Here is a 27,420-nt window from a genome sequence, read left to right as displayed (position 1 = left end):
TTGAAATGAAAATCACAGGTTATTTTATTTTCCGTAGTGGATTGTTAATTTATCCAGTGTGCTTTGCAAATAACGTTTTAAAGATCTCAGTATCAAAAAAGAAAGAAAACATTTTGTACCATGACTACTTTACAATTAAAACATGTCAGCATTACTGTGGATGTACAATATAAAGTCAATCGCATCTACATTATTGATCTATACAACTGCAGCCGATTGTGGACTTGCATATATAAAGTACCATAAAACAAGCCAGGAAAATAAAAATATGTACATTTTCATGCTTGAATAATTCAATTATGAACAGAATTATAGGCTCGGAAACTTTTTAATTCTCTACACAACCAATTAAGGAACGTAAAGTGCCTTATTTAGAATTTTTTTTCTTGCGATACGTGCTCCATGAGAATCATTTAAACGATCAACAAAATACAGTAAGATGCAAACTTTCAGATATTAGGTCGGAATCGGCGCCAGAGGGGGTTAAACACGAGGCTCAAACCGTTGATTCAAACGGAGCCGAGTTTTACAGAGAAAGCACAATACTGCACGGGAAGGCTTTCACATTTCGTGTGAACCTTAAATTAGTGTGTGAGATCACGCGAGGCCGGTCGCGGGGTCGACATTTGTCGCACCGAACGCGAACATGTATACAAACAAGAGTTCAGACTCGATGGCGTCAACGGGAGCTACGGGGGTTCTTCCTGTTACGCAAGGAGGAGGAAATAGAAGGCAGGGGAAGGCACGGTGGGGACTTTAGTTTCCCCCCCGAGGGACACGGGGCGGTGACCCTCTGACAGTTTTCCTTTCTGTTCAATCCAACTCGCCCTGAGATTAAAGGGTTCTCCCTCTTTCAGTGTTGGCACACGGCTTCCTCCGTCGCGGACGCGCCGACAAACTCCTCCCGTCTCGACCTCCTCGGCCCGAGAACCGGAGTCTCTCTGAGGAAACTACCGTAGGTTCAACTGTTTTCGTGGCATATTTCGCTTTGGTTCCCAGTAATCAGCGACAGGAGTGTCCTGCGGCTGCGGCAGACGAGCAGGCGGTCAGTGAGAACTAACCAGATGGGCCACATGCTCGGCTCCCAGTGAGGAGAGTAACTCCGCACTGGTCCCCAGTCCAAGTGCTGTACTGGTCAGCATGGACACTCTAAGGCCGATGGAACCTGGTAGAAATGGAGGTAAACGGTAAAGAGGTTATTCCAGAGCCTGCTTGGCTGCAAACGTCTTCAGAAAATCTTCAAAAAGATGAATAAACTTGTTGAGGCGAATCATCGGTGGGCGCTGGACACAAGCCTGACCTGGTGTAGATCCGGCTCTCTTCGTGCACCTCCATCTCCGAGCTCTTGAACTCATTGAGCTCCTTGCGGATGGCCGCCTGAGAGAAGAGACATGAAAGAAACGGCACTTCAGCGGGGAACGCTTTTATCCATTTAGAGCGAGGAACACGGCCGAGATCAAAGCGACGAAAACGCTTACATTAGTTTCGTTTACGCTCCTGACCAACTTGAAAATAAAGGTTTGAACTTTTAGTCCAAATAAAATGCCTGTCATATCCAACATATTCCCGTTGCGACACATTCCCCGAGCTTCCCTGGACCTGGCCAGTCCCTTGGTAATATTCGGCCCAGCCATGAAGCAGCATCCGTTTTGCATTCCTCCTCCGTACCGAATGTGCGTGGGATGTAAATCCTCAGCTGTTGAACGGCGCACAGGGCTGAGGCTCGCTCTCGCTAAGAAGCTCTAAGCCGCAGGAGCCGCGCGCGCAGAGCGGCGTCGAGCTTCACCTTGTCAGCGGGAGTGAGCTTGGTCCACGGTTTGTCCGCCCGCCGGTCGTAGTCGTGGGCGTGGGTGCTCTCGACGTCCTCGTGGAAACGCAGGATCTTCCTCTCCTGGAGTTCAGCCACTGTGGGTCTCTGGGACAGCTGAGGGCAGAGTGAACAGGGGCGTGTGTAGTGAGATCCGTTTCACAACAACAACAACCTGCGAATGCATAACGAAGGGACTTTGTTACATCCTGACCTTTCTCGTCAGCCTCCGTTTGATCTCAGATCTCTCCGTTCGTCGGTCATCTTCATTCTTGGCTGCAGGAAAAAAAGACATTCCATGAGAGAGGGAGACAACGCAGCCAGTCAGGTGGACTTCACCCGAGCCGCGGAAACCAAATCTTTTAAATCTTCGCCGTGTTCGGCACAAGGCGGCGCTTTGTTTTAGCGCGGGGTGCGAGGCGTCGTCTTGGCCGAGTGGTCGGAGGACAGGAGGGCCACGGTGTGGGGGCCACGAGGCCCGGGTCAACGTATGAAGTCGGGACTCGATTTCGAAGAATCCAACTTGGGATCACAGTGATGCTGCGATTCTGTTTCAGTGTCGGCTGGAATCCACGACACTCGGTCTGCAGTGAACTGCTCATCGGTTTCATGTGTTTACCGTTTTAAAAAAATGCATCAGGAGAAGGAATTCATTTTGAACAGCTGGAGCCAGATGCTTAAAACATTGTGTATCAGATAAAAAGAGGGCATGTGCATGTTTATGAACATGCATATGTACGTATACTCTCTTCAGAGAGGCAGCCGGTCCAAACCGTCCGGCACCACGCACAAAAACAAATTCCGTGTATGTTCAACATACTTGGCAATACATGGTTCGTGGTTCTGAATGAAGGAATGAGGGATGAAGGGAGCGTCTTACCTTGAAGGATGTTCCTCTGCTCCAACTCGTCTACTGAGGGTCTCTGACTCAGCCGCCTGAAGACACAAACCACAGGTCACTCCTGTTGACTCGCCTCAAACAATATGCACTACACTACAAATAATGTATGAAATATGTCAGATTGCATTGGATGACAGTGACTTGCCCCATCCAATTTTTACGATGTCGATATAAATCATCCGTATGCGCGACAGTGAGCCGACGCCACGTGGGTCCGTTACCTCGTCAGTGCCGAGCTGATCTTGGTCTTCACTGCCGTCCACTGCTCCCGGTTCTGCCAGCTCATGCTGTCCTGGTTCTCCTGAGATTCCCGTTCCTCCCTCTCGCGTCTCTCCATCCTCAGGGCCAACGTGCCCTTCCTCTTCACACGACTTGCCAGCCCACCTGCTACACAGACCACACATTTATTTATACAGCCATGTTTTTCTAATGGAAACGCCATCACTCATTTTGAGTCGAGCACAACTTGAACACAGAATGTCAGTGTGGACTCGAGAAGAAAAAAAATGGACTTAAGAATGAACAAACAAAAAAATAAGGATTCCTGCAGCAGGTTCTAGAGCTTCTTAGGAAACTCTTTGCCTCATTATTGTTCAATCATTTTCATGATGGTCTGTAGCTACTTTTGGGAAAACCCTTTGAAGTCTACAAAGGTCAGAGTTTAATATCCTCTTAGCCTTCAGGTACTTGAGGGAAATGGTGCCCAGAACAATTTGATAGGTCTTAAAAGTCCAATCCTCAAATAGCGGTCCAAAACCCAAAGATAATTAATTTGCTGTCAAAACGACTCAGAAAAGCATCGAGGATGTTTCAGCATTTCACAAGCTACAACAGGGAAGCGTACAATAAATAAATCAGTAATCAAAACCGTAGAAGTCAAACTTTTATGAAAGTTAAAACTGTTACACTTGACATGGAAGTACAAAAAAAAGAGGTTACATTTCAAGTCCAGCAAGAGATTTAAAGGAGGTACATTTAGAGACCAAAGGCGCTTGTATCTACAGTCTCCCACGCATGATTTAAAATGAAGGAGCATGAGAAAGACCAACTCACTCGGGGGGTCGTCGTCGTCGTCGTCATCGTCGTCGCCATCTCTGAACAGGATGGGGCCGTCGGAGTCGGACTCCTCGCTGTCCCCGGGGCCTCCGCCTTCATGGATGACACTCACTCTGAGGTCTCCTACTAAACCCCTCCTGCTGCGGGGCTCCAGCTCAGGCTGGGGAGGAGGCCTCTGAGGATGAAGCTTCCGGATCTCCTCCTCCATGTCAAAGTCATCGTCTTCTTGCCTGTAAACAAGTGCAGCGGTGAGAGAGCTGAAGACTCTGCAATCATTTTAAGCTTCTTGAAGCTTCTTCAATTTATACATTTATCTATTAAAGCTGTGAGAATAAACTGCAATCATTTTAAGCTTCTTGTAGCCACAATGTTCAATTGGTATGCAGACGACTCGTCAGGCAATTTGCAATTCTAAAAAATTCATATTTGGCTGGTAGAAGAGTGTTGATCCCCTGCTTGTAGCGGAGGAGCAACAGGCTGACCTCAGGTCAAGAGCCCAGAAAACGCGTCTTTTTTTAAAAATTTGAAAGATGTACTTGAAATGGGGGCAGCGCAAATCTGAGAGTTAGAGAAATAACAAATCCAATTTTGTAAAACAATGTCAAAGGATAGCTCAGAGATTTCTGCCGTGTCTTGCAAATGAACAATATAATTAAATAGCGTATTCAACACATACAATAAATACACTTCTGAAGAGAGCGATCCAAATGCAGCCGTCACTGGGGCTGTCCTGGTTTAGTAAAATAACCCCCACGAGTTGATTTTGAATGACATGAGATCTTTGATTGAGAGATTAGCTAAAGCACCATATGTGTTTGACACAGTACAAGTAAATAATTTTTTTTTTTAAACCTTCAATTTATACATTTATCTATTTAAGATAGGCTCTAGAACAAATAAGAAATGCCTTCAACATGAACAGTAATTTAGAAACCCAATAATATGTTGTGACCTATGATAGAAGGCAGATAACCCAGCTGAGTTGTGGAAAGTGGAACCAAGATTAATTTATGTTGCATCTTATTTGCAGATTAAAACTAACCGTACAGCATGTCAAGCTTCTAAAACGACATGTGTCGAGAGCTAACCCCTTGTCGCCATGGTGACAATACATGCATTTATCATCAGTGAGGCTATAAGAATTTCACCAAATCAGGTGAAATAATTGGACACGGTGAGCTTCTAAATGACGGGCTGAACTTAAGTTAGCTCATCCTCGCCTTTCAAAGCAATGAGACGTTCCTATACAGGAATGTACTGCACAGCATGTGGAACACTTACAGCCTGAGAGGTTCAATGGTGACAGGAAGAGAGTGTCTGTGAGTCTCGGTGAGGAAATCTGGAGGAGACTCAAAGAGGAGCGAGTAGGCCCTCTGGGAGTCGTTGGGGTTGGGCGTCGCTGGGCTGGGGCCGGCCAGAGCTCTCTGGATGAGGATGTGCAGGGGGACGGCCGGAAGCTGGCCGGGAGGCTCGGTGGTGGGGCTGGGGGGATCGGTCTTCACGTCGGGCGCGGGACCAGAGGAGGAGTTGCTGGGTGGCTGGAGGGACTGAACCCTGGGAGGAGACGGCGGTATGTGGGACGGTGGCGACGGCAGAGACTCAATGAAGCCTCGAGTCGCTGCTGCGTTCGCTTTGTCCTCATTGCCATCTCCTTTGAGGACAGCAGGGGGCACTAGTGCGGGGGCAGACGCTTGGTCAGCGGTGGGAGGCTCTGGGTCCGGACTGTGAAGCTCTGGGTCCACGGTATGCCGTTTGGTCACAGGGGTCATCCTCTTGGGTGGCGTCGGTGGCGAGCGCTTGGCGGGCGCCGGCACTGTGACGACGCCGCTGCCGGGCTGCAAGACCTCAGCAGCTAAAGAAGAAACAAAACAGCAGAAATCAATAGATGTTGGACAGGATGATGACCTGCAGTCAGAACACGAAGCAGCACATTCAATCGGAAATTATGTGTTAAGAACAAAACCAAGCAAACAAGCAAACAGCTTTAGTTGTGAGGAAGAGATGCGACTGCTGAGCTGGTTCGGAGTCAGCGGAGGGCGACGAATGCATTAACACACACAAATGAATCAACAGTCTGGAACATCCAACGGATCAACACACGCAGCTTCAATGCACTCAAGCAGACTAAAGGTCCATTCAGTCTCCATGCAATGTTTCCTGGCAGCAGTGAGAGTTTCATTAGAACTGCAATACACATGCTGGCAGTGTTGATGTTAGAGGTGAGGTGCTTCAGATGCTATGAGGCGGTGACGTGATGCAACCGAGCCGCAGGCGCTGGTTAAGATGGATTGAGATCTGCTGCTCCGCCGGGTACCTGAGCGGGCCCGGACGGCCCTGTGCCGCGTGTACACGGGGAGAGAAAGGTAGAGGCCGAGCTCGCTCTGGCGTGTCCAGCTGGTCCAGTGGCAGGGCTGCCTGACCGTAGAGCCTCTGTTCAATGAGGACGCTGGCGAAAATGAGTGAAGATGTCAGGGACAGGGCTGGGGTTTGAATTCCGAGCTGGGAGAGAAATTCAAGAGGGCGGTTTCGGATAACACGCGTCTTGGCTGGACACCGTCCAGAAGCAGAGTGCACATCCTGCCCTGGAAGTTAAACAGCCTCTGTGGAGAATTAACTCGGAACACACGACGATAACAATTACTATGTTCATTCTCCTGGTCACATAAAGTACCACTGCAGTGTGATATTTCCCATTCACACATACTTACAGTTTCCTGAGGTTCCTGCTCATTCATTTTGGTAAACCAGTTCCAGTATCACCATTATCACCCTTGTTGGAGCGAGTGATAGATCAGCCGATCGGAAAATCCATCGGCATGAGTTTCAGGGCAGATGCGACCACAGTTTCATAATGATCTAACAGATATGTCTAACACTAATCAATGGGTGGAGTCTGCACAGTCAGCTCAGGGGACTGACCTGGCTGGTCAGGGACGGCCACAGACTCAGAGACTCTTTTCTCTGCGGCTGTTCACCAATTCAATTCAGTATATTTTGTATAGCCCAACATCACAAATTACAAATTAGCCTCAGTAAGCTTGACAATCTGGACACATACGACATCCCTGTCCCAGGACCTCACATCAGCAAAAACGCCCACAGTTCCCCAAAGTGAAGGTGGCTCGCAGTGCTGGCCGTGACCTTGGCTCTTCAGTGCTCGCTGTGCCGTCTCTCACGAGGCACCGCCTCAAAGCGCGGCAGGCAACCGTCAGAAGCATTCATATCCAAACAACACATGTGTTTATGATTAAATTGTTTACAAGAGCACAAAGTCCTTGACGTATCTAGCCTTGATATATCTCGGAGTCACCGATGCACGATTCCACTCATCAACTCTCCAGCGCCGGTAATCTCAGAGAGACGGTCGGCGACTCTGTGCCGACTGAATGAACGAGGCGGCGGCGCGTGGATAGAAACCTCGCCTGACAAACCGTTGTGGAATGCGTCACCGCCACATGCGGCGTGCCGGGATGGGCTGTAAACAAACGCAGTGACGGCATTCTGGGACAAAGAATATCAGATACTAAAAGACAATCAGTGTCAGCCTAACCTCCAGGGACGTGTTGCTGGGACTGCATACAAATGATGTAAAGACAAGCCGCTGCACGTCTGCTCTCCAGAAACTGGTGGCTGTACACACAGAAACTGGATACTGGCAACACACAGCGACAAAGCAACGAGCCGCGGCCGCACCGCGAGGCTCAAAATAGATTTATTACGGCCACGAGTTCAAAAGAGCCCGACATACGGCCTGGACGTCGTTGACAGCAATAATAATAATGCATTTCATTTTTATCGCACTCTTCCTTCAAAAAATCTCAGAGTGCCACACATATAGTGAAAACAAATAAAACCGATTAAAACATAGTTAAAGCAACCCATGAAAATAAAAAAATAAGAATGTAATAGCTGACAATAAATTAACTCAAGGTAAAAAATGCCTTCCTGAATAAAAAGGTTTTTAGGCCAGTCTTAAAAGAGTTCAGTGTCTGCAGCATCCTCACAACACGTCGTCACAAAGACCAAACATAGCCGTCACCGACTTTCTCTAAGTTGAATTATTATTCTTGTTGACACTCGATACTTCGGTGGGGGTCTTGCCAGAATACTCAAAAGGTCACATCTGCATCGTGATGGTATTTGACACCTCAAAACGGTTTTTCTGTTTGAATAAAGGGGCCAACGACTGAAAGGAGAATATTTAAGGGTCAATCTCTCCAACCGTGAAAATGATTAATCAGGAATTACTTCACACCCGATTGTAAAAGGAGTACCGGTGTCCCGGTGGCCGCCCGCATCCGCTTCAAAACACTGGTTCTGGCGTACCGTGCTCTGAACGGATCGGGCCCCGTCTACATCCGGGATGTGGTCACACCGTACACCCCGGCACGCTCCGCTCGGCAACAGCCAATCGACTTGTGACTCCTGCACCTCGAGCTAATCACTCTACATCCAGACTGTTTGCTGTCCTGGCTCCTGATTGGTGGAACGAGCTCCCCACTGACATCAGGACAGCAGAAAGTCTCTACATCTTCCGCCGGAGACTGAAAACACATCTTTTCCGACTATATCTGGATTAAAAACACAGATTTGCACTTCAGTGGCACTTAGATAGCTCTTATGGTACTTTTGTAGTTCGACTATGTTGAGGAAATGTTACTTTCTGTATTCTTGTTGTTCTTAGTTTGTACTCTAGGTTGAAATGCACTTATTGTAAGTCGCTTTGGATAAAAGCGTCTGCTAAATGACATGTAATGTAATGTACATTCACCTGGTATATAACTCACCTTGTGACAGTTTGACTAGTTGCAAACACTGCAACAGTACTCTGGGCTGACGCTCGAATGGCCAAGTGGCATATGGCCGTCTGTGGCGGTCATTATTTGAATCCAGCCTTTAACATGCATCTTGATGGCACCGTTTCCCAAACACTGAATATAAACAGGCCAAATCATAACCCCGAGACATTCAGTTTGGAGGTCATTTGATAAAGAAAGAAACAGGAAGACCAGCTGTTTACAGAAGAAGGCTAATGCTATATCCCCAAACCGCAGAGACCAACAAACTCACCAATTAGTGCAGGGTTGCTGTTGCGGTTGCCGGGTTTGGGCGGGGGGACGGGAGCCTGCTTGGCGTGGGGCGGGACGGGCGGCGGCACGACGGCGTCGGCTGAGGAACGAGCAGCGAGGGGGGATTGAGTCGGGTCCTCGGCGATGAGGGAGACCGTCCGCGGGGGCTTGACCACAGCTATGGGAACAGAAGAGGAGGACGACGAGGTGGAAGAGGCAGACGACGACGACGAAGAAGAAGAGGAGGCGGGACTCCTGCCGTACTCGGTGGAAGCTGTGGTGAGACATTTAGGGGGCAGCAGAGCTTGTTTGCTTGATGAGTGTTCATGCTGGGAGTCTTTCGGTGGACGAGGGTCGGAGGGAAAGCGGACGCCAGCGGACTCTACAGAGAGTGAACACAAACACACACACACACACACACACACAAATGCAATATTAGAAAAACATCCCAAAGATTCCTACCGTTTTTTTGTTACAGCGATATACTAGGAAAAAAGATGCGCCGGTCGTGAACCTTCTACACAAGCAGATATCAGACGGTCTCAAGTTCACGCACAGCAGACACGATCTAAACCCATGCAGTATCTGTAGATTCTGCATTATCAATAGCTTGATAGAGAGTGTTTCAGTTTGTTGAGCTTGGTTGGCTTCATAAAACACGGTTCAATCATTTACCCAAAGTGTAGTTACAGCACCATCGGGAGACTTTGGTTCGCACACGTTAGTATTTCATCACAGCAAAACATTCACTGACTACTTCCTGGGAAAAGGGTTGGCAGTAGCAAAGAAAAAAATTAATCATTATAGCCACTGACATGCCAACCGAGCGCAACAGAAACGCTCGGTGTACAACAGAGACATCTCAAACTCCAGGCTGAAGCGATATCTTACGAACAAGTACGGTGTATTTAACAGCTTTTCATAAACTGGTGAATTTTTAACATTTAGGTCAGTGGTCCCCAAACTAAGGCCTCCACATTTGGCCCCCGGCCCCCTGAACAATACCAGAGACACATTTAGATTTTTTTTTTTAAAGTCTGGCTACGCAAATCCTAGATTAGCACCCTTACAAATAGAACATGTGAAGATCCTGGAAAGGGTTATTAATATTTGGTTATGTGTGGCTTTCTGGAAAACAATAAATGTTTACATTGAGGCACCCCTGCGATCGTCACACTTTTTCTGTTACAAACTGACCCCGGCCCCCATCAGAGAAGGGAACAGTTATGTGGCCCTGAGAGGAAAAAGTTTGGGGACCTCTGATTTAGGTCATTTTACTTCCACACGAGTTTAATGTCACAAGCTGGAAGGTTATAAAAGTAGAAAATCAAAAAGGCACGGTTAGCCGGTGTAATTCAAGCAAGAGAAAGATCTTACCGGAGCGTTCTCTGAACTGTGGAGCCTGGCTGTATCGGGGCAGGGTCGTCCTCTGGTCGGCCTCGGAGACTGCGCGAGCCCTCTTGTTGTCCTCTGAGGACGACTTCTGCAGAGAAGGTCTCAAGTCCATCTCAGAGACGGGCCTGACGACCTCCCGCCTGTTGTCCACAGGCCGCTGAGGCTCTGGCTTTTCTCTCCTCTCCTTCTCCTCCCTCTTCTCCCGCTCATCTCGTCGCTCTCTTTCATTTCTCTTGGCATCGGATCGGTCTTTATCCTCTCTCCTCTCTCTGTCTTCTCGCTTGTCTCGGTCATCTCTCCTGTCCCGATCGTCTCTTTCGCCTCGCGCATCGAGCCGCCGATCCTTATCTTTGTCGTCCCTCCTTTCTCGGTCGTCGCGCTCCCTGCGCTCCTTCTCGTCGCGATCCTTCCTTTCCTTCTCGTCGCGATCCTTCCTTTCCCTCTCGTCGCGATCCTTCCTTTCCTTCTCGTCGCGATCCTTCCTTTCCCTCTCGTCGCGATCCTTCCTTTCCTTCTCGTCGCGATCCTTCCTTTCCCTCTCCTCCCGATCTCTCCTTTCCCTATTGTCTCTCTCTGTTCTTTCATCTTTCCTCTCTCTATCGTCTTTCCATTCTCGCCTTTCCCTGCGGTCGACTCCCCCATCCCTTTCCTTTTCCTCTCGCCAGTCCCTTCTTTCTACGTCTTCCCTGTTCTTCCTTCCTCTGTCCTCCCGGTCGTCTTTCCCATCGCGCCTCTCTTCTCTGCGGTGTCTGTCGTCCTGCGGAGGTCCTCGGGGTAACGATCCTCCTCTCTTATCGACATCCGACGGAAGACGGCTCCGTCTGTCTGCGTCCACGGCAAGACGTGCGTGAGAGTCCACGTCGAGGGGCGCCCGGTTACTGCGAGAGGCGTCGGACGGCACTCGGCCTCGACGGTCATCTACTTGGGGCGGCCTGAGCGAAGTCACCTTGATGTCAGATTCCCCTCGAGATACTCGCACCCCTTGTTCAGACAACTTGTCCACGTCCATCGGCACAGGGTGCCCATTTTTTACTGGCGGAACTTTGGAGTGGTTAACATTGCTTTCTGTCCCATGAAGAAACAAGCGGTGAAAAACAGTTAGCGTCATCAACAATGGAGCCAATTCAAAATAATATGAATCCGTAAAATATTCGACAAAAAACTATGAAGCCCGACCTACCGTTTTCTGGGATATCCTTTAAAACCCCTCTGGCGACCAACTCTTGGCGACTTTTTCGAACGGAAATTCTTCTTTCCAAGGCTGAAAAAAACCAAAGAAATCAGCATAAAGTGATACACAACTAAAAGATGGAACTAACAAGTCCTTGCATCCAGCATACCTATCGACGTTTCGGTGAACTTATCACTCGGCTTTTTCTTTCTCCATTTCCAGGGCTTGAAGATCTTCCCCATTTTGGAGAACTTGCCTTTGCGTTTGGTCGGAGGCGTTCCCCCACCAGAGCTTCCCTCTTCGCCCTTTGTGGTGCCGTGTTGCAGGTCGACCTCATCATCTGCATGAAAATGACCGAGGCAAACGACACATGACTCAGAGATTGAACTGTGAAAAATATGTTTGAAAGAGGGATTTCACAAACGTTAAGCCTTATATTTTCCAGTCGGTATTGGTTTATTATCTTCCCAGGAGGCCGAAGCAAAATCAATGCAAACAATGTCACGCATAAAGAGAGCAACACTCTTTGGACAGTCGCATCAGTTACAACAGTGTAATAATACACTTCAGAATTAATGCTCATAAAACCTTCAGTATAGTCATTTTCTTGACCAGATCAATCAATCGTGTTGATGTGAATGTAACCGATACGTCCCAGCTATGTTGACAAACCAAACATATTATTTAGGCGAACCACAGCATTCTTGGTAAGCCTCTATAACAAAGTCGGCACGGTGGAATTTAATCTTCGGTCTCCCTAAATGACCACATCCGGATGCCAAGTAATTGCCGGTGGCCTTCGACGACAGCACACATACAGTTCACGTTTCTGTGCAGGTGACTCAGTCCTGAACACGAGGGCTCTTTTTCTATTTAAAGGATATGAACAAACACAGTTTACAACACATGAGTCAGCTATGATGCAGTAATAAGTGGGCTGCAATACCGGCCAAACCTGAAGCATTAGATATATGTAGAAGGTGCATCCTTAGTTTCAGAATACAGACACAATCATCGAAAATAAAAACATAATAGTCCCACTTTTGAGGCCGCAACAGACACGCGTCTAGATTCCTAGGTATGCGCGACCAGACATAGAGTAGAGCGCGCCTCTGAGCTGCCGCTTATCAATCATAAGAAACAACCACACATCAAAACAATGTGGGTCCAAAGTCCACTCAACTTTCATCTGAGAGCCAGACAGTAAAATATGGGCAGAGCTTCTTCTGGTATTATTTACAGGGTAGTGTGAATGCATGTGATTTCTGGGCATGGCATTGACGAGTTTAGAAAGGTCCATGGAACACGTCGGGTTTTACCACCAATATCAAAAGGTTTTGATATCTGCGTTTTAAAACCAGTGGAATTACCGAGGAATGTCAGAATTATACAGAAAAGTACGTGGCTGTGCGGGACAGAAACCGTGACTCAAACATTCCTACGTTGGTCGTGTGCGTCGGAAAAGACGGCGATAACTTGGTGCGAGGCTACGATTGAAACTCTTGATGATAGCGTGGAGGCAAGCAGAGAGCTCCACAGAAGGCAGAGGGCTTAGGGAGGGAGGGAGGGAGGCAGCGAGAGCACGACACAGTAATCAGCTACAGCTCGTCTACAAACACGACACGGGGCATTTCCAAACTACTGCAACGCGACTCTGTATCTTGCATCGCAGGACAGAAAGATGCGTCCTCTACGACCTTGACCTCCGTTTTAACTGCCGCTTCGTCTTCACACGACCAACTAGAACGGGCACTCGGTAGAGCGCATACCTTCGCATATCACAAGACTGGGCATTGAATTATGAACATTTTGGCATTAGTTGCATGCCAATTGGATAGAAATTGACCGTGCTATGGTAAAAAGAAGATGTTGAGCGTTTCATGACCTTGACCTTTGACCCGATCAGTCCCAAAATCGAATCAAATGGTCCCCGGATAATAACCAATCATCCCACCAAATTTCATGCGATTCAAGAAGATTTTGACCTTTTCATGACCTTGACCTTTGATCCGATTGATCCCAAAATCTAATCAAATGGTCCCCGGATAATAACCAATCATCCCACCAAACTTCATGCGATTCGGTTTAATACTTTTTTTGTTATGCGAGGAACTGACATTTAACCATATTTGACTCACTGTTGCAGCAATGTCGGTTCATGAAAAACAAAAAAACTAATAATGAAATGCGGGCATGGAGAGGTGAACGCCGCGCAGTGTACTGGCCCTCGCAGCTATTTCACACCAGCGGGTGTTGCACTGGGAGAGGTGGTGTGGCTGTCAACTGGGAGGACACTGCTCGTCTGCAACAGAATGGCGTGACGCGGTGGCCCTGTACAGCAGAGCCCGACGATCCGAGATGGCCGCTTTTGACAGGACCGCCAGCGAATTAAAAAAAGGCTCCGACCCCAAACGAGGGAGGTGAAAGCGGAGAGGAGTAAAAAAGCTCACGATGCTCCGACCGAACACAAACACCCAGGCTTCAGGTATGCGTCTGTGAAGCGACTCAACAGGGAAAGCGCGTTTCATCAAAGCCAGAGACGGGAATAACAACGTGTCGCCGTCTGTGAATGCCAGTGAGGCAACGCCTCCAAGTCCTCCGGTCGAGCGGTCCATACCGCTCGTGCCATTCACGTGACGCCTCGTCATCGACGACACAGAACACCAGAGGCAAAAATACGATCTGCATGGAGAGCAAATATTTAGCAAAGAGGATGTTCTCATATTACTTGTGTAAAAGACAAAGCAAATATTCATCCAATTCATTATGCAGGGTTGTTACACATTTTGACTAATGAATTTCCATGACTATAAACCAAATTTCCATGGCCAAACTGAAATCTCGGTGTATACATGAACAATTTAGAACATGGTGCGTATTGAGAGCGGAGGCCGGCTTATATTTTGAGCGTCTTTCTTTAAAAAACATTAATTATTTCAAACTCGGCGTAAATGAACATGTGATAACACATTTCCATGACTTTTCCAAAACTTTTAGGACTTACGTTTTTTCCATGACTTTTCCAGGCCTGGAAATGACCATTTTAAAATTCCATGACTTTCCAAGGTTTTCCATGACCGTACGAACCCTGGTTATGAGTCGACAGCTCCTCGTAACCAACAGTAGGCCAGAATTCACAGGATCCATTACAGGCTGGACTATTAGGCAGACGAGTTGCTGGATTCCTAGAGCTACACACTATTAAAAGAGAAGTTGTAGGTGTGCAAATAGCATTTGAGAGAGGATCCTCCTTTTGAAAGCAAAAACTGGTTATGAAAGTTTAAACTGTTGTGAACCAGAGACACTGGGGCTTCGGTGTTCTCATTACATCCGTGGACGACAACACGACTTGAGTAGCAACGTCATTTGAATTAAAATGCAACAACAACAACAACAGAGGGGAGAGCTGGCGTCCGCCGCGAGAAGGTACGCCGAGTGCAGCCGGGGAGATGTCCGTGTGGTTTGTACATTTCACAATCACCACATTCCATCTGCATGCATTCTTCTCTACCAGCCTGTGCCTGCCACCTTCTCGACGCTCGACGCTCTAAAAAAAAAACACCCTGAAATCATAATCCGCTTGTCGGCTTTCCATACTGGACAAACGCACGCCGGCCTTGCCGTTCACCCATCTAAAAACGGGTCAACGTGTCCACGGCAACCATGTAGCGCCGAGCTGCTGGTCTTTGACTCACCCGTGTTGCGTGGGGCTGGTTGCCGGGCCACAGTCTCGCTGCTCGCGCCGTTTCCCATGTTACAGCTCCCGGCCCAGCCGGCCCGCCTCTCCCGAGGCCAGAGGCAGGAGAGGAAAACCTAACGCCACCTCGCCCTTCTCCAACCAGACATAGAGCGTCTGTAACTCAAGACCGCCTTGACTGCTCACTTGTGTCGTTTGGTCTCTCGCCTCAACAGTCCTGCTCTCCCCCACCCTTCAGCCTTCAGTGATTTGGTCTCTTCCACGCTTCCTCCCTCTTTCCTTCCCTTTAAAACACAAACGCACTCGCTAAGTTCCTCGGTCCCTCCCTTCTGGGAGCTCCGACTTCATAAACACGGTAGGCCAATAAGTCAATCCAGCAGATGCCTTTCATTCCAGAGAGCAGATTATTTATTTTTTTCCCGGGGCAAAGTTCACAGCAGGCGCGCTTTGAGGGATTTGCAATGCGGCGGGCCCCCTGCTAGCAACATTTCACAGACTGACAAAACACTACTCCCTGAAGGGCGAGGGGCGGAGTCTGCAGCGTGAGGTAACCGGAGAAGAGGAAGGTGAACCGATCCACGGTGGAGCTCAAAGCCGGAGAAGAGGAAGTGACAGTCTCTAATGACTCTCCAGGGTTTGTCCCTTTAAACTATGAAATGCATCGTGAACTAAGAACACTTGTATCAGATATTAGCACCTCTGTTTTACAACGACAACAGATTTATTTTTACTATATGGGTAAGAATTGTTATATTAAAACTTGTTTTTTGCCAGTTGCCAATTTGAAGCTGTATCTTAAGAAAACTAGTTCAGAGAAAAGTTCAGAAAATATTAACTGGAAACATCCACTTCTTACTTTGACAAACTATATCTCTTTCAATCTTGTTTTAAAAACAAATCCAAGAGTGTCTTAAAGTAGGAGTCCCAAACACAGACCAACAACCAGAACTTGTCGAGAGGAAGGCCTTAATATCCCATACATCGTCTATACGGGACGGACCCGAGGCAGCTAGAGTCTGAACCTTTCCATTGGAGCACGCTGTGATAAGGTTATGCGTAATCAGTGTGCGGGAGTGAGAGGAGATCCTCCCTGCACGTTAGAGGTACTAATGGAAATGTGAAAAAGGAGGTTAACCTTCTCTTCAAACGGCTAATGAGACAGAACTTGGTTTGAAGACAAACGAACAAAGTCCGCTCAAAGGACAAGCCGTTGACGTGATCATTAGTTGTTAAACTTACTTGTATGTGAGGAATTTAACTTTTTTCTCTCATGACAGGGAGATGAAAATCATATATTACCGTAACACAAAGTATGCTACTACATTAGGCTGTAGTAGATAGGTCAAAAGAAGAGGTTTGGTAAGGAGCGATAAAGTGAGCTATAACAGAGTCTTCAGGGAATTAAATCCATCCTAAGAAGCCGAGTTCATATAATGCCACATCAGTGTTGCTCCCCGAGCACAACTTTGGACAGGAATGTGAGGAATGCAGGACCTTAAGCCAGCCTTTTGGTTAAAGGACGGTAATGAGGACAATCATGCAGGATATCATGAGTAAACAGAGGGATCACAAAATATGACATCTACTCGATTAAGACTCATGACACTTAAATTAGTTTCACTCTTTCCGGACAGCAGCAGCAGATGGAGACAAACACTTTTTTTTAAGGCTTTTAAACATTACACTCTTAACCCTCCTGTTACCTTTAGGGTCAATTTGACCCCATTCAATGTTTAATGTCGGTGTTCTTTGGGGTCGATTTGACCCCAGGCGGTTTTTCACTGTGTCAAACATATAAGAAATATCAAATTTTTTATATATTTAAAGGGCTATTTAGGTAGTCAACAAACAAACATAAAGTACCTCACACTTAAACATGGAAAACAATATTAATTCTAATAATTTTCTGGAGGTTTTAATTGCTGGGGTCAAATTGACCCCGAGGGTAAAATATGTTAGTAAATGTGAAGGTAACAGGAGGGTTAACATGAGAACGTATCGCCCAGCTGAACATGACGTTAAAATACAACCATGTCGTCAGGACAATTAGAACAAATTAAAATACCAATATGATGTAACACAAGCCAACATGCAAGATGACTCTGCCCTTTCAGATCAAATTACAAGGACATGTGAAGTGATGTAGTTTCCTAACACAGCCGTGTTTTCTTGTCCCACCACACATTACTTTTAGAATAAGGCCAAGGAGGACATAGGGTATCACTGGGATGTGTAGGAAGCCTCCTGCCATGGCCGAGGTGCGCATAAAGGGATCACGGAGCTATGCCGCGTCTTGGAATTTGAATAGACCAAAACAATAACTGATCTCAATAATTATAAAACCATTATTTCAGCAATGATGATTGTCATTCAAAAAAAAATAATATTACAGTTTAAATGAGCTGAAATACAAATGTTCAGCATTTTAAACAGCCACCGTCAGGTAAAAAGCAGGTTTACTCACAAACACATTCAGACTGAACAGCCATCCTGGGTTTGTCCCCACGAGCAAATACACTGCAACCGATCAGCCTTGAGAAAAAAGATTCTCTGGGATACAGGAGAGCGTCCGAGGTATGTCGAGGTCCGTCAATGATCGAGGACAGAGGTGAAATAAACGCGAGGCCACGAGTGACAGCGAGAGAAACTGTCAGCTCTGCTAACCTACAGGTGTGTCCTCTGGGTGAGAGCCAATCAGAGAGCTGCAGTGTCAAGGGAACAATGCGTCACAGGGACAACCCCTTAATGGACAGCTTCATAACACAACACTGTTGTTGACTCACCATTTTCTGTCATCACGATACTATCGTTTAGATAACACCAGTCTCACTACAGCCCATATACACACGGAACCAAAATCAGATGGCACGCTTCAACCACAAATTATATTGAGGTTTGTTTCATATCTTTATGCAAAAAATATGGAAACGATCTTTAGATTTTTCATGTTCTAATTTGCCGACATATTTTTGCTATTGAGCACAATTAAATTAAAAAAACGTATGACTTGTAGTAATGAAACTACAAAATATACATATAAAATTGAAAAACAAAATCTTCTTACCAGGATTTTCCATCACAGTGTCCAAAACTCAGCAGTCAGTAGCTTCTGAAATAAATTAACAAAAGGGATTATGTTATTCACAAGAACAATAATTTGACACGTCATGAGAATATGTGGGTGTGTATAAATACAAGAGTTGTTTGACACATTGTCAACATGTGTGCTCCCTCTGAAAACAATCTAACCCAATTCACAGATAGTGCAAAGAATACACTGAAATTAAAGAAGAATACACTAAAACTAAAGAAGAATACACTAAAACTAAAGAAGAATACACTGAAATTAAAGAAGAATACACTGAAATTAAAGAAGAATACACTGAAATTAAAGAATACACTGAAATTAAAGAATACACTAAAACTAAAGAAGAATACACTGAAATTAAAGAATACACTAAAACTAAAGAAGAATACACTGAAATTAAAGAATACACTAAAACTAAAGAAGAATACACTAAAACTAAAGAAGAATACACTGAAATTAAAGAATACACTAAAACTAAAGAAGAATACACTGAAATTAAAGAAGAATACACTAAAACTAAAGAAGAATACACTGAAATTAAAGTAAAGGTTGAGTCAAGGGAAGACTACGGCATTCAAGAAAGACGATTAAAGTTTTACTTTGGAATAACTAATGTAAGTTTCTGTAATCATTGAAGAGTCAACATTTTAATTATTAGTCAGGAAATCAGGAAATGACTCTCAGGGCGCTTCAACAAATTGGATCTTCTCTGCAATTTATGGGGAGAAAATTGATGCAGAACAAAGCTCTGTTGGGTTAGCCAAGACACAAATAGTGCACTAATTAGTTCAGTGGGGGTCGTCCTGCAGCACTTGAGTTGTGGAGTGTTCGATCTCTCCCTAATAGTTGCAAGTCAGAGTGTCTTGAGCAAGGCACTGAACCCCAGTTGCCCACTGCTCCTTAATAACTAAGGATGGGTTAAATGCAGAGAACTAATTTCCCCTTGGGGATTAATAAAAGTGTATATTCTTATTCTTAAATCCATTAGAAAAACTGAGGCAAACCAATTACACACTCGCATGAATAAATAAATAAATAAAAATGCACATCTATCTGTATGAATGAAACAACGAGATTCTGTTCGTTGCGATTTACTGCGCAACTCATCTAAAAAGACAGGAAAAAAAATCCGGTACAATGTTTTCATTGGCGGTCGTATACCAAAATGCGTGTTGAACGAAATAATGCAAATAACCTCAACAGTTTAAGGCAATCTAATGAAGAGCAAAACAAGTTCAGTATGTCACGGTGAGTGTGTGTTTGAAGCAGAGACGGGTAAAGAGAGCTCACAAGTATTGATGCTAATTTACAGGAAATTAGAAAAGCTCACTAGAAGGGTGTTGCCACTGAAAGGCTTACGTTGGTTAACCAGGGATATTTTCAGGAAGGTCCGTTTCATAAAGAAGGTTAAAATGGGTATTGCTTAACGCATCAGGTCTGTGAACCCTTTTACGAATTTGTTTCGCGTACAAATTATATCTCGATACGATCCAACCTTATCACGTGTGCATCTCGTTTCCGCGCTAGGATCCGATTGAAGATCCAAGCGCCCTGAAAGGGCCGAGCGGAGGAAGCGTTGCACACAAGCTTGAAGCTGGGGCGCTGCCAGAGAGGCGCTGCAAAATGTGCAGACATTAATTTTAAAACCGTGGCATTTAGTGGGAGACGGCCAACAAATGTGAGGCACGTCTGCAGTCGCACACCGAGGGGCGAGGAGACGCTGAGAGCGGCGACATCGCTCTGGTCCACCTACAGGTGGAGCTCTGCAGACGTCCAATAGGCCTTGCATTCCCTAGCGGTAGTCAGCAGATCATTCATACACTCTGTCATATTCATTGAATGTATTTTAACTCTAAATCTGTCCTTCTGTACACATGACATCTATTGTTCTGTCCATCCTGGAGAGGGATCCTCCTCTGTTGCTCTCCTGAAGGTTTCTTCCCTTTTTCCCCCCTGAAGGGTTATTTGGGAGTTTTTCCTGGTCCGATGTGAGGTTTTGGGGCAGGGATGTCTATGTGTACAGATTGTAAAGCACTCCGAGACAAATTTGTAATTTGTGAAATTGGGCTATACAAATAAACTGAATTGAATCATTCAACCAGCCGATTAATGATCCGTCAATCATCATCACACATCAAGGAGCACGCTGAAGAGCAGGACTGTGCACACTTTAAAGTCAGTGATGAAACATTATATGCCAGTTCAGAGCGTATGCTTTCAAACGGGAAATAAAGATGGTTAATTATAGGGAAGCAAATCGATTACTTAAAAAGGAACGGATAGCAACAACATCAACACTGTTGAGTTAGGAATTCGCAAAATTAAGTTGAATTTCCTGCTGCTTTAACCCTCCTGTTACCTTTCGGGTCAATTTGACCCCATTCAATGTTTAATGTCGGTGTTCTTTGGGGTCAATTTGACCCCAGGCTGTTTCTCACTGTGTCAAACATATAAGAAATATCAACTTTTTTATATATTTAATGGGCTATTTAGGTAGTCAACAAACAAACATAAAGTACCTCACACTTAAACTTGGGAAACAATATTAATTCTAATAATTTTCTGGAGGTTTTAATTGCTGAGGTCAAATTGACCCCGAGGGTAAAATATGTTCGTAAAAGTGAAGGTGACAGGAGGGTGAAGACAAAGTGGCAGAGTGAGGGCAACAATCAGTGTCAAGATCACAATTACGAGCAAAAGATAAGCAACTGACATTGACCAACATGACACAATGTGCCTGGTCCGTCCCAGTCGCCCACAGAGCAACTTTTCAAACGATGAACCTGCCTGTTACTGGTCAAAATCATGAGGTGCGGCGACATCACGCGCACACAGGGGATGGTCCTCACAGCAGGATCAGGCTGCACTTTGGAATGTCAAAAGTCCCCTGAAAGCAAACTGGTAAAGCCCGGCCTGTGTGACCGAACGGGCCGCACAATGTGTACACTGCAGCATAAAAGGGAGAGTGTAGCCCGGCAGGCATACATGTCACCTCCCCATCAGCTGGACTCGGCCACCAGGTTCTTTTGGATTGATAAAGCACCGTTTTCTGTGAATTCAGCTGTAAAAATTAAGTAAAATAAAAAAGGGGCAATAAGACATTATTAGTTTGGCTGTCTTGTTACAGCAACTTACTTCTACTGAAGATCATTGATTGTGTATAAAAAGCTTCCCCATTAAGGCAATCCGTGACATTTGGCTGTGATTTCTGGTTCCAGAAGGTAAACAAAGATATAGCACACCTGTAAAATATATAACGAGAACATTTAACAGGAGTACACAAACGTCAACTTCCTTCATCGTGCAGGGGTTATTTATCTTTTATAAAAGAAAGTTAACGTTAGCCTGAAAACATGCTCACTATTAAATGACAATTTATTGGAGGGCATTTTTTTGGGTTGTAGCACGGATCCTCGTCTCACCCATCGGCAAAATCCTAAAATAAGAGTTAATTTCCTCACGTGGAAATTAAAGAGGAAACTGTGGCTTAAACTTTTAAATAAGCTAGTTTCAGGTTTCTCAAGTGCAGACAACCCTCTGCCGGGTCAGCATTGGTTCGGTCCAACTGGTTTGACAAGTCTTGGTGTACAGTGTACACTAAACACATGCTCACCAGCTGCAAGCAAGACGACATGTCAGTATACCTCCGTTGTGAATATTACTGCTAGATATTACCGGGGTTCTTACACGTTTTGACCAATGGATTTCCAGGACTTTTCCATGACTTTAAACCAAATTTCCATGGCCAAACTGAAATCTCGCTATAAACATGAAAAATGTAGAATATTTTGCGTATTGAGAGTGTACGCCGGCTCATATTTTGAGCGTCTCTTTAAAAAATATATATTAATTATTTAAAACATGTGATTATAACAAATTTCCATGATTTTTTCAAAACTCTTATGATTTAAGTTTTTTCCATGACTTTTCCAGGCCTGGAAATGACCATTTTAAAATTCCATGACTGTTCCAGGTTTTCCATGAGCGTACGAACCCTGTATCACCCTCAGGTTTTCCCTGAATTTAACATGATTAAGACCAAAAACACTCACTTTGTCAACAGGGCACATGCCAGGGGAAAAACTGTTGAAACTGACGTTGCATGCTGAACACACAGACTGGTGGATTATTGTCTGGATTTCTACGTCATAACTTTCTCTAATACACAATATCTGAGCCAATTAACAAAGAACATTAGATTTAGCTTATTACCATTTAAAATAAATAAAAACATGATCCATTTATTATTGATAGCAACCTGCCCGGAAAAGAGTGAGAAGTCGATACGTACTTAAACTCACAAATAATTCACTAGATAAAGTTCAGCACCACAATTCTGTTCTCGAATATCCTCTGGGCCCGGACGACAGCCAACCGGTGCAGGCCGGCAGCAAAGCAAACACGGGCGAGTTAATGAACACTGCCGCGTGTGCAGAAAAGCCGCTAGACTAGAGCAGCTGAGCCCGGAGACTCAATCCCCCGCTCTGTAATGCGCTCAGATTACCGTGTGAACGTGTACACACCCTCACAGGTTCACACCTCCTCTTGTCGTTAATTTACACAGCATCCAAAGGTTGAGGAGGAGATAGCCTGTTATCTTCTGTTGCATTTTTTTTGTTTGCCACTCAGGCCAATGTGATGCGATGCAAAAATGTGTTCCAGATTTTCAGGTTTGGTCACAGGATCAGGAATAGCGGATATTGCAGTATTTTCCCTCGAGTGGAAGCGTGCAACCTTTTCGAGGATTAATAAAGAGAACTGGATTCAGCATGGGAGGCGGGCTCCTGTAATTCAGACGAAAGTTGTTTTGTGGCACATGACACAAAGGGTGCGACTTCAAAGTAGAAACTATCCGGATCTTCTGAAACAATGTGCCCAAAGAGCAAGCGCACCGGTGTTTGCTTTTAAAATGTCAATACAATAAAATGTCAAATAACAAAACACACAGACTACTGCATGACACTGAACAAGAGGCTGGCAGTTATGGCGTGCATGTTGGCATCATAATGCAAAGCAGTTAATGAAGTAATATATCATTGAAGATTTTAAAACACCATTTTATATAAATGTGCATATTTGGTAATGCAAGAAGCAAAACGAATCAAATTATATTTGTATGTATATATATTTATGGGGGCGGGAGTGGTCAGTGGGTAAGAGAGGGCAACCTGCGCAGGGTGGGTTCGATGTTCGCTCCCCCCCATAGTTAGTTGTCAAGTGTCCTTGAGCAAGAGCACCCCACTTGCTTCCAGTTGCGCAGGCGCATCAGCCCACTGCTCCTTAATAACTAAGGATGGGTTAAATGCAGAGAACTAATTTCCCCTTGGGGATTAATAAAAGTGTATATTCTATTCTATATATATATTATATAATATATATATTATATATATATAATTTGAATCGTTTTGCTTCTTGCATAATTACCAAATATATAAAACGGTGTTTTAAAATCTTCAATAATATATTTATATATTATACACACATATATATTCTTTAAAAAGGACATTGGTAAACAGGGCGTACTTCTCTCATAAATAAAACAATTAGAAAAGCCACAGTACGGTTGTACTAGCGTCATAACTTTTGTAATAATATTAGTTATCCAATCTGTAAAGCAACCTTGCTAATGTGGATGTTAAAGAAATCAAAGTTTCTTATGATAACTAATCATGTTTCCTTTGCAATCAAATAATAACTTGAATGCTCAATGATACGCTTTAGAAGTAGCTGACATGCTGAATAGATATAACGATTTTGAAAAGTTTTTTTAAAATAAAATGTGCTGTTTGCACGGCTCCGGTAGTTTATAAATGTTCCACAATCCTCTGTGTTCACTGTACAATGAGCTCATCAAGAACTCAGTGTGCATTGAATAAAAGAATGGAGCACTGCAGAGCGGAGTACAATCAGCCATTAGTCCACGTTCATTCTGCTGACTTGGCAATCACTGAATGCAGCACCAAGCTGGAGTTTGTTTGGAAGAGAGATGTGTGGACGTCACTGTTGACCACTAGCTGATAATGGCCTCTGATTATATAAGACCTACATGATTCACAAGATGGAAATGCTCATACAAACGAACAACATCTAAGCGCATTCATTTTCTATTGATTTCTACTGTAGAAACTTGTTTTACCAAAATTCAGACACTGAGTTTGTTCCCCATCTCAAAATGTCCTAGAAAGCAGAGTGTACTTTGTGTCTGTAGCCAAGTACACATCAGAGCTGATGACATGTTGTTCCCCAAGGTTCAATACTGGGGCCTCTTCTGTTCAACATCTACATGCTTCCACTGGCTTAGATTATGAAAAACAAGTGTGTTATCATAATTATGCAGACACACAAATCGACATAACTATATCTCCAGAGGACTATAATCCCATACAAGAGCATGCATTGAAGACTATAACTGGATGTGCCAAAATGTGGGTCAATTGAATAAAGATAAAACGGAAGGAATTGTTTTTGGTCCCAAGGAGGAACATTTTAAAGTCAGCGCTCGGCTTCAATCACTGATGTTAAAAACAACAAACCAAGCGAGACATATAGGTATAGTTATGGATTCAGAACATAATCTGAACAGCCCTATGAAGACGATTACAAAAATCAGTTTACTATCACCTGAATAATATATCAAGGATTAGAGGATTTATGTCTCAACAGGATTTGGAGAAACTTGTCCATGCATTCATCTTCAGGGGTCTTGACTATTGTAACGGTGCGTTTACAGGTCTCTGTAAAAAGTCAGTCAGAAAGCTTGCAGCTGATTCAGAGCGCTGCAGCTCCAGTCCTCACCAAGACCAGCAATGTGGATCACATCACTCCAGCTCTGAGGTCTTTGCACCAGCTTCCTGTCCAATAAAGAACGTACTTTAATTTCTCATTACTGCAATGTTTTTCTTTAACAGCATTGCATTGTTTGTAAATCTCGCATTATGTTTTGATGCTTTTAATGGTTTTATGTGAATCACTTTGTATTGCCTCGTTGTTGAAATGTGCGAATCAAATATAGTTGCCTTACAGCTTCCGAGAATACACAAAACTGTTAGTTATAGTTTAACATTTAAAAGTTTCAGAAAAAATTATTTGCATCTAAAATGCAGCTCACATGTGCCAGATGTTGTATTCCTTCCTTTATGTGCAGTAGGACAAAATAAAAAATAGCACACAAATTATGAACAAATTCCTATCATACAATGGTAAGAAAACATTCTGCCCTTTAAAAACATGTCACATACAAATTGTAAATAAGTTTGAGACATATCGCTCCAATAGACATGTTATTGCGAACAAGATGACACTTGTGAGCCATGCTAATGTCCATTTTACACCAGCTGATCCCCCCCCCCCCACACACACACACACACACACTCCTGGCTGCAACATGCCCCATCCCCATCAGTTTATCAAACTCATTCCAAAATTGTCATCCAGCTTTTTGCATTTGGACCGAGACTACAATGTACAAATACCTCTTCTGCTTGATCAAGCCAGGTGTTAGCACTTCTCGGATGCAGCATTCCACGATCTGTATACAGAACACAATAACACGGCTCAGCCGAATACAATGCTGCCTAGCTAGAACAAATACAATAAGCTGCAGCTCCCTTTGTCTGCCCTCGTTTAGTCTGTGGTGTCCTATCGGGCGTATTACCGCTTTCAGCCGGTACTCAAAGCACTCGGTGCTTGTTGGAACAAGTAGACGGGCCTGTGAATGGAATGCAGAGGAATGCTTCGCAAGTTGCTTCCCTTTGCAGCCGAAAGAGTTACACCTGAAGCCAATTGCAATTTAATATGCCACGGCCGCCATTCAAAAAGGTCTGAGGACTCAGTGGCGCCTCAGATGCAAAAGTACCAAGTTAGAAGAATTAGCAAACGACAAATTAATCAAATTAAATACGGTTTAATGTTCACACGGGTAGTAAGGGATTCGGGGAAAAGACAGCCAACTAACGTCCACTATGATAACTCAATAATAATAATAATGCACTTTACATGATAAACACAGCAGAAGCAATAACAACGTACTCAAATAGAGATTAGATAACGATAAGAAAGAAAAACAACATATGAGGTATTCACAATTGTTGACTGACGTAACGTGTCCATCAGCAAGCTAGCAGACAGGTAATGTTTCAGGTAACAGCTAGCGGATGACATGCTAACTGGGGGGAAGTAACAGTCTGAAGACGGTCATTTACACAGATTGTCGGTGTCCCCTCTCTTCTAATTGACAAACTCCAACTTAGCTTTGCGAGCTAAAGCTAGAGACGCTTTACAAAGAGCGTTGCCGTGATGCTAATCCCCTGGCTGCAGAGCAACAGGTAGTTAGCTTGCTCCACTCTGGCCGCGTTAGCTCACGTAAATTAGCTCACACTTGTCGTTCTGGCTCAAAAACACCACATATTACGGCGGGCAGAGGCTACTCACCTTTTCTTTGTCACCGGTTAACTTGTGGGGACGTGTTTCCAGGAGGTAGGAGACAAGTTCTGTGTCCCCGTGTCTCGTTGCGTGTCGTCCCCGATTACTTTTGACACTTGTCCATCGTCGGGAGAAAATAAGGCGGAACTAGCTTCACCAATATACCTTTCGACCCAAATAAAGTCGCGAATGTAACTTTATGTAGCGGGCGAAAAGGTCAAACCTGCCAGCATCGCCTGGATTTAACGCCAAAGTACCGAGGGAACCGCCTAATGTTGTATTTAAATATGTGTCAATACTTCGCTGTCAAAAGGTGTTGCGCGTTAAATCTGGAGGAAGATTAAATAATGTTACGCATGCGCACTTCTCAGCAGAGGAGCCGCTGTTCCCCCACCGGGAGATGCAAACCAGAGCCGTTTAATCAGAGTCGCGTAACATCCGTTTCATCTATAGGACCATTTTATTTTTCAACCACACTGCGCCTCGCCTGCAAACCGGACGAGAGGAGGCGTCATAATAGGGGCGTTGCCAAAAACTGCGCACAAGACAATTGCCTTCAAAAAATACACCGGACGTTACAGAAGCAGTGACTTCCTGTTAGTTCCGATCTGTAGGCTACTTGTAGTTTATAGAGCACGTTCGGATTTATTCAGATATGTTTGTATATATGTATTTATGTAGAAATGTGCGTGTACTTAATGCTACCCTTTGTTATGTGTATGTCTCCCTGTGAAATACAATACGACTCATTTGTATCTGTGTTATATGAATAAGCTTTATTATTAATTATTATTATTATAGTAGCACTTAAATGG

At 44.7% G+C, this 27,420-nt stretch overlaps 1 protein-coding gene across 6 annotated transcripts; it reads right to left on the bottom strand.

Moving 5' to 3' along the window:
• On the bottom strand, positions 1-26,960 carry phactr4a (phosphatase and actin regulator 4a). 6 transcript variants are annotated; one of them, XM_056419490.1, is made up of 16 exons: positions 26,615-26,960; positions 25,657-25,712; positions 18,161-18,205; positions 11,569-11,739; positions 11,409-11,489; positions 10,211-11,293; positions 8,835-9,215; positions 6,079-6,210; positions 5,046-5,616; positions 3,762-3,994; positions 2,930-3,095; positions 2,688-2,743; positions 2,022-2,083; positions 1,787-1,924; positions 1,301-1,377; positions 1-1,165 (listed from the first exon to the last, which is right to left on the bottom strand). In XM_056419490.1, exons 3-16 carry the CDS (start codon positions 18,171-18,173, stop codon positions 1,150-1,152), a joined length of 3,180 nt encoding a protein of 1,059 aa, XP_056275465.1. In that variant the 5' UTR covers positions 18,174-18,205; positions 25,657-25,712; positions 26,615-26,960; the 3' UTR covers positions 1-1,149. The 6 variants fall into 6 exon arrangements, with proteins under 6 accessions (XP_056275465.1, XP_056275389.1, XP_056275317.1 ...); XM_056419414.1 differs by lacking the exon at positions 25,657-25,712; XM_056419342.1 differs by lacking the exons at positions 18,161-18,205; positions 25,657-25,712; positions 26,615-26,960 and adding an exon at positions 17,561-17,889.
• Positions 26,961-27,420: the final 460 nt, after the last annotated feature.

Source organism: Pseudoliparis swirei, chromosome 1 (assembly GCF_029220125.1).
Source record: "Pseudoliparis swirei isolate HS2019 ecotype Mariana Trench chromosome 1, NWPU_hadal_v1, whole genome shotgun sequence".
Classification (NCBI taxonomy): Eukaryota; Metazoa; Chordata; class Actinopteri; order Perciformes; family Liparidae; genus Pseudoliparis; species Pseudoliparis swirei.
The sequence above is the reverse complement of the archived record's forward strand: the minus strand, read 5'-3'. Positions and strand labels throughout refer to the sequence as shown.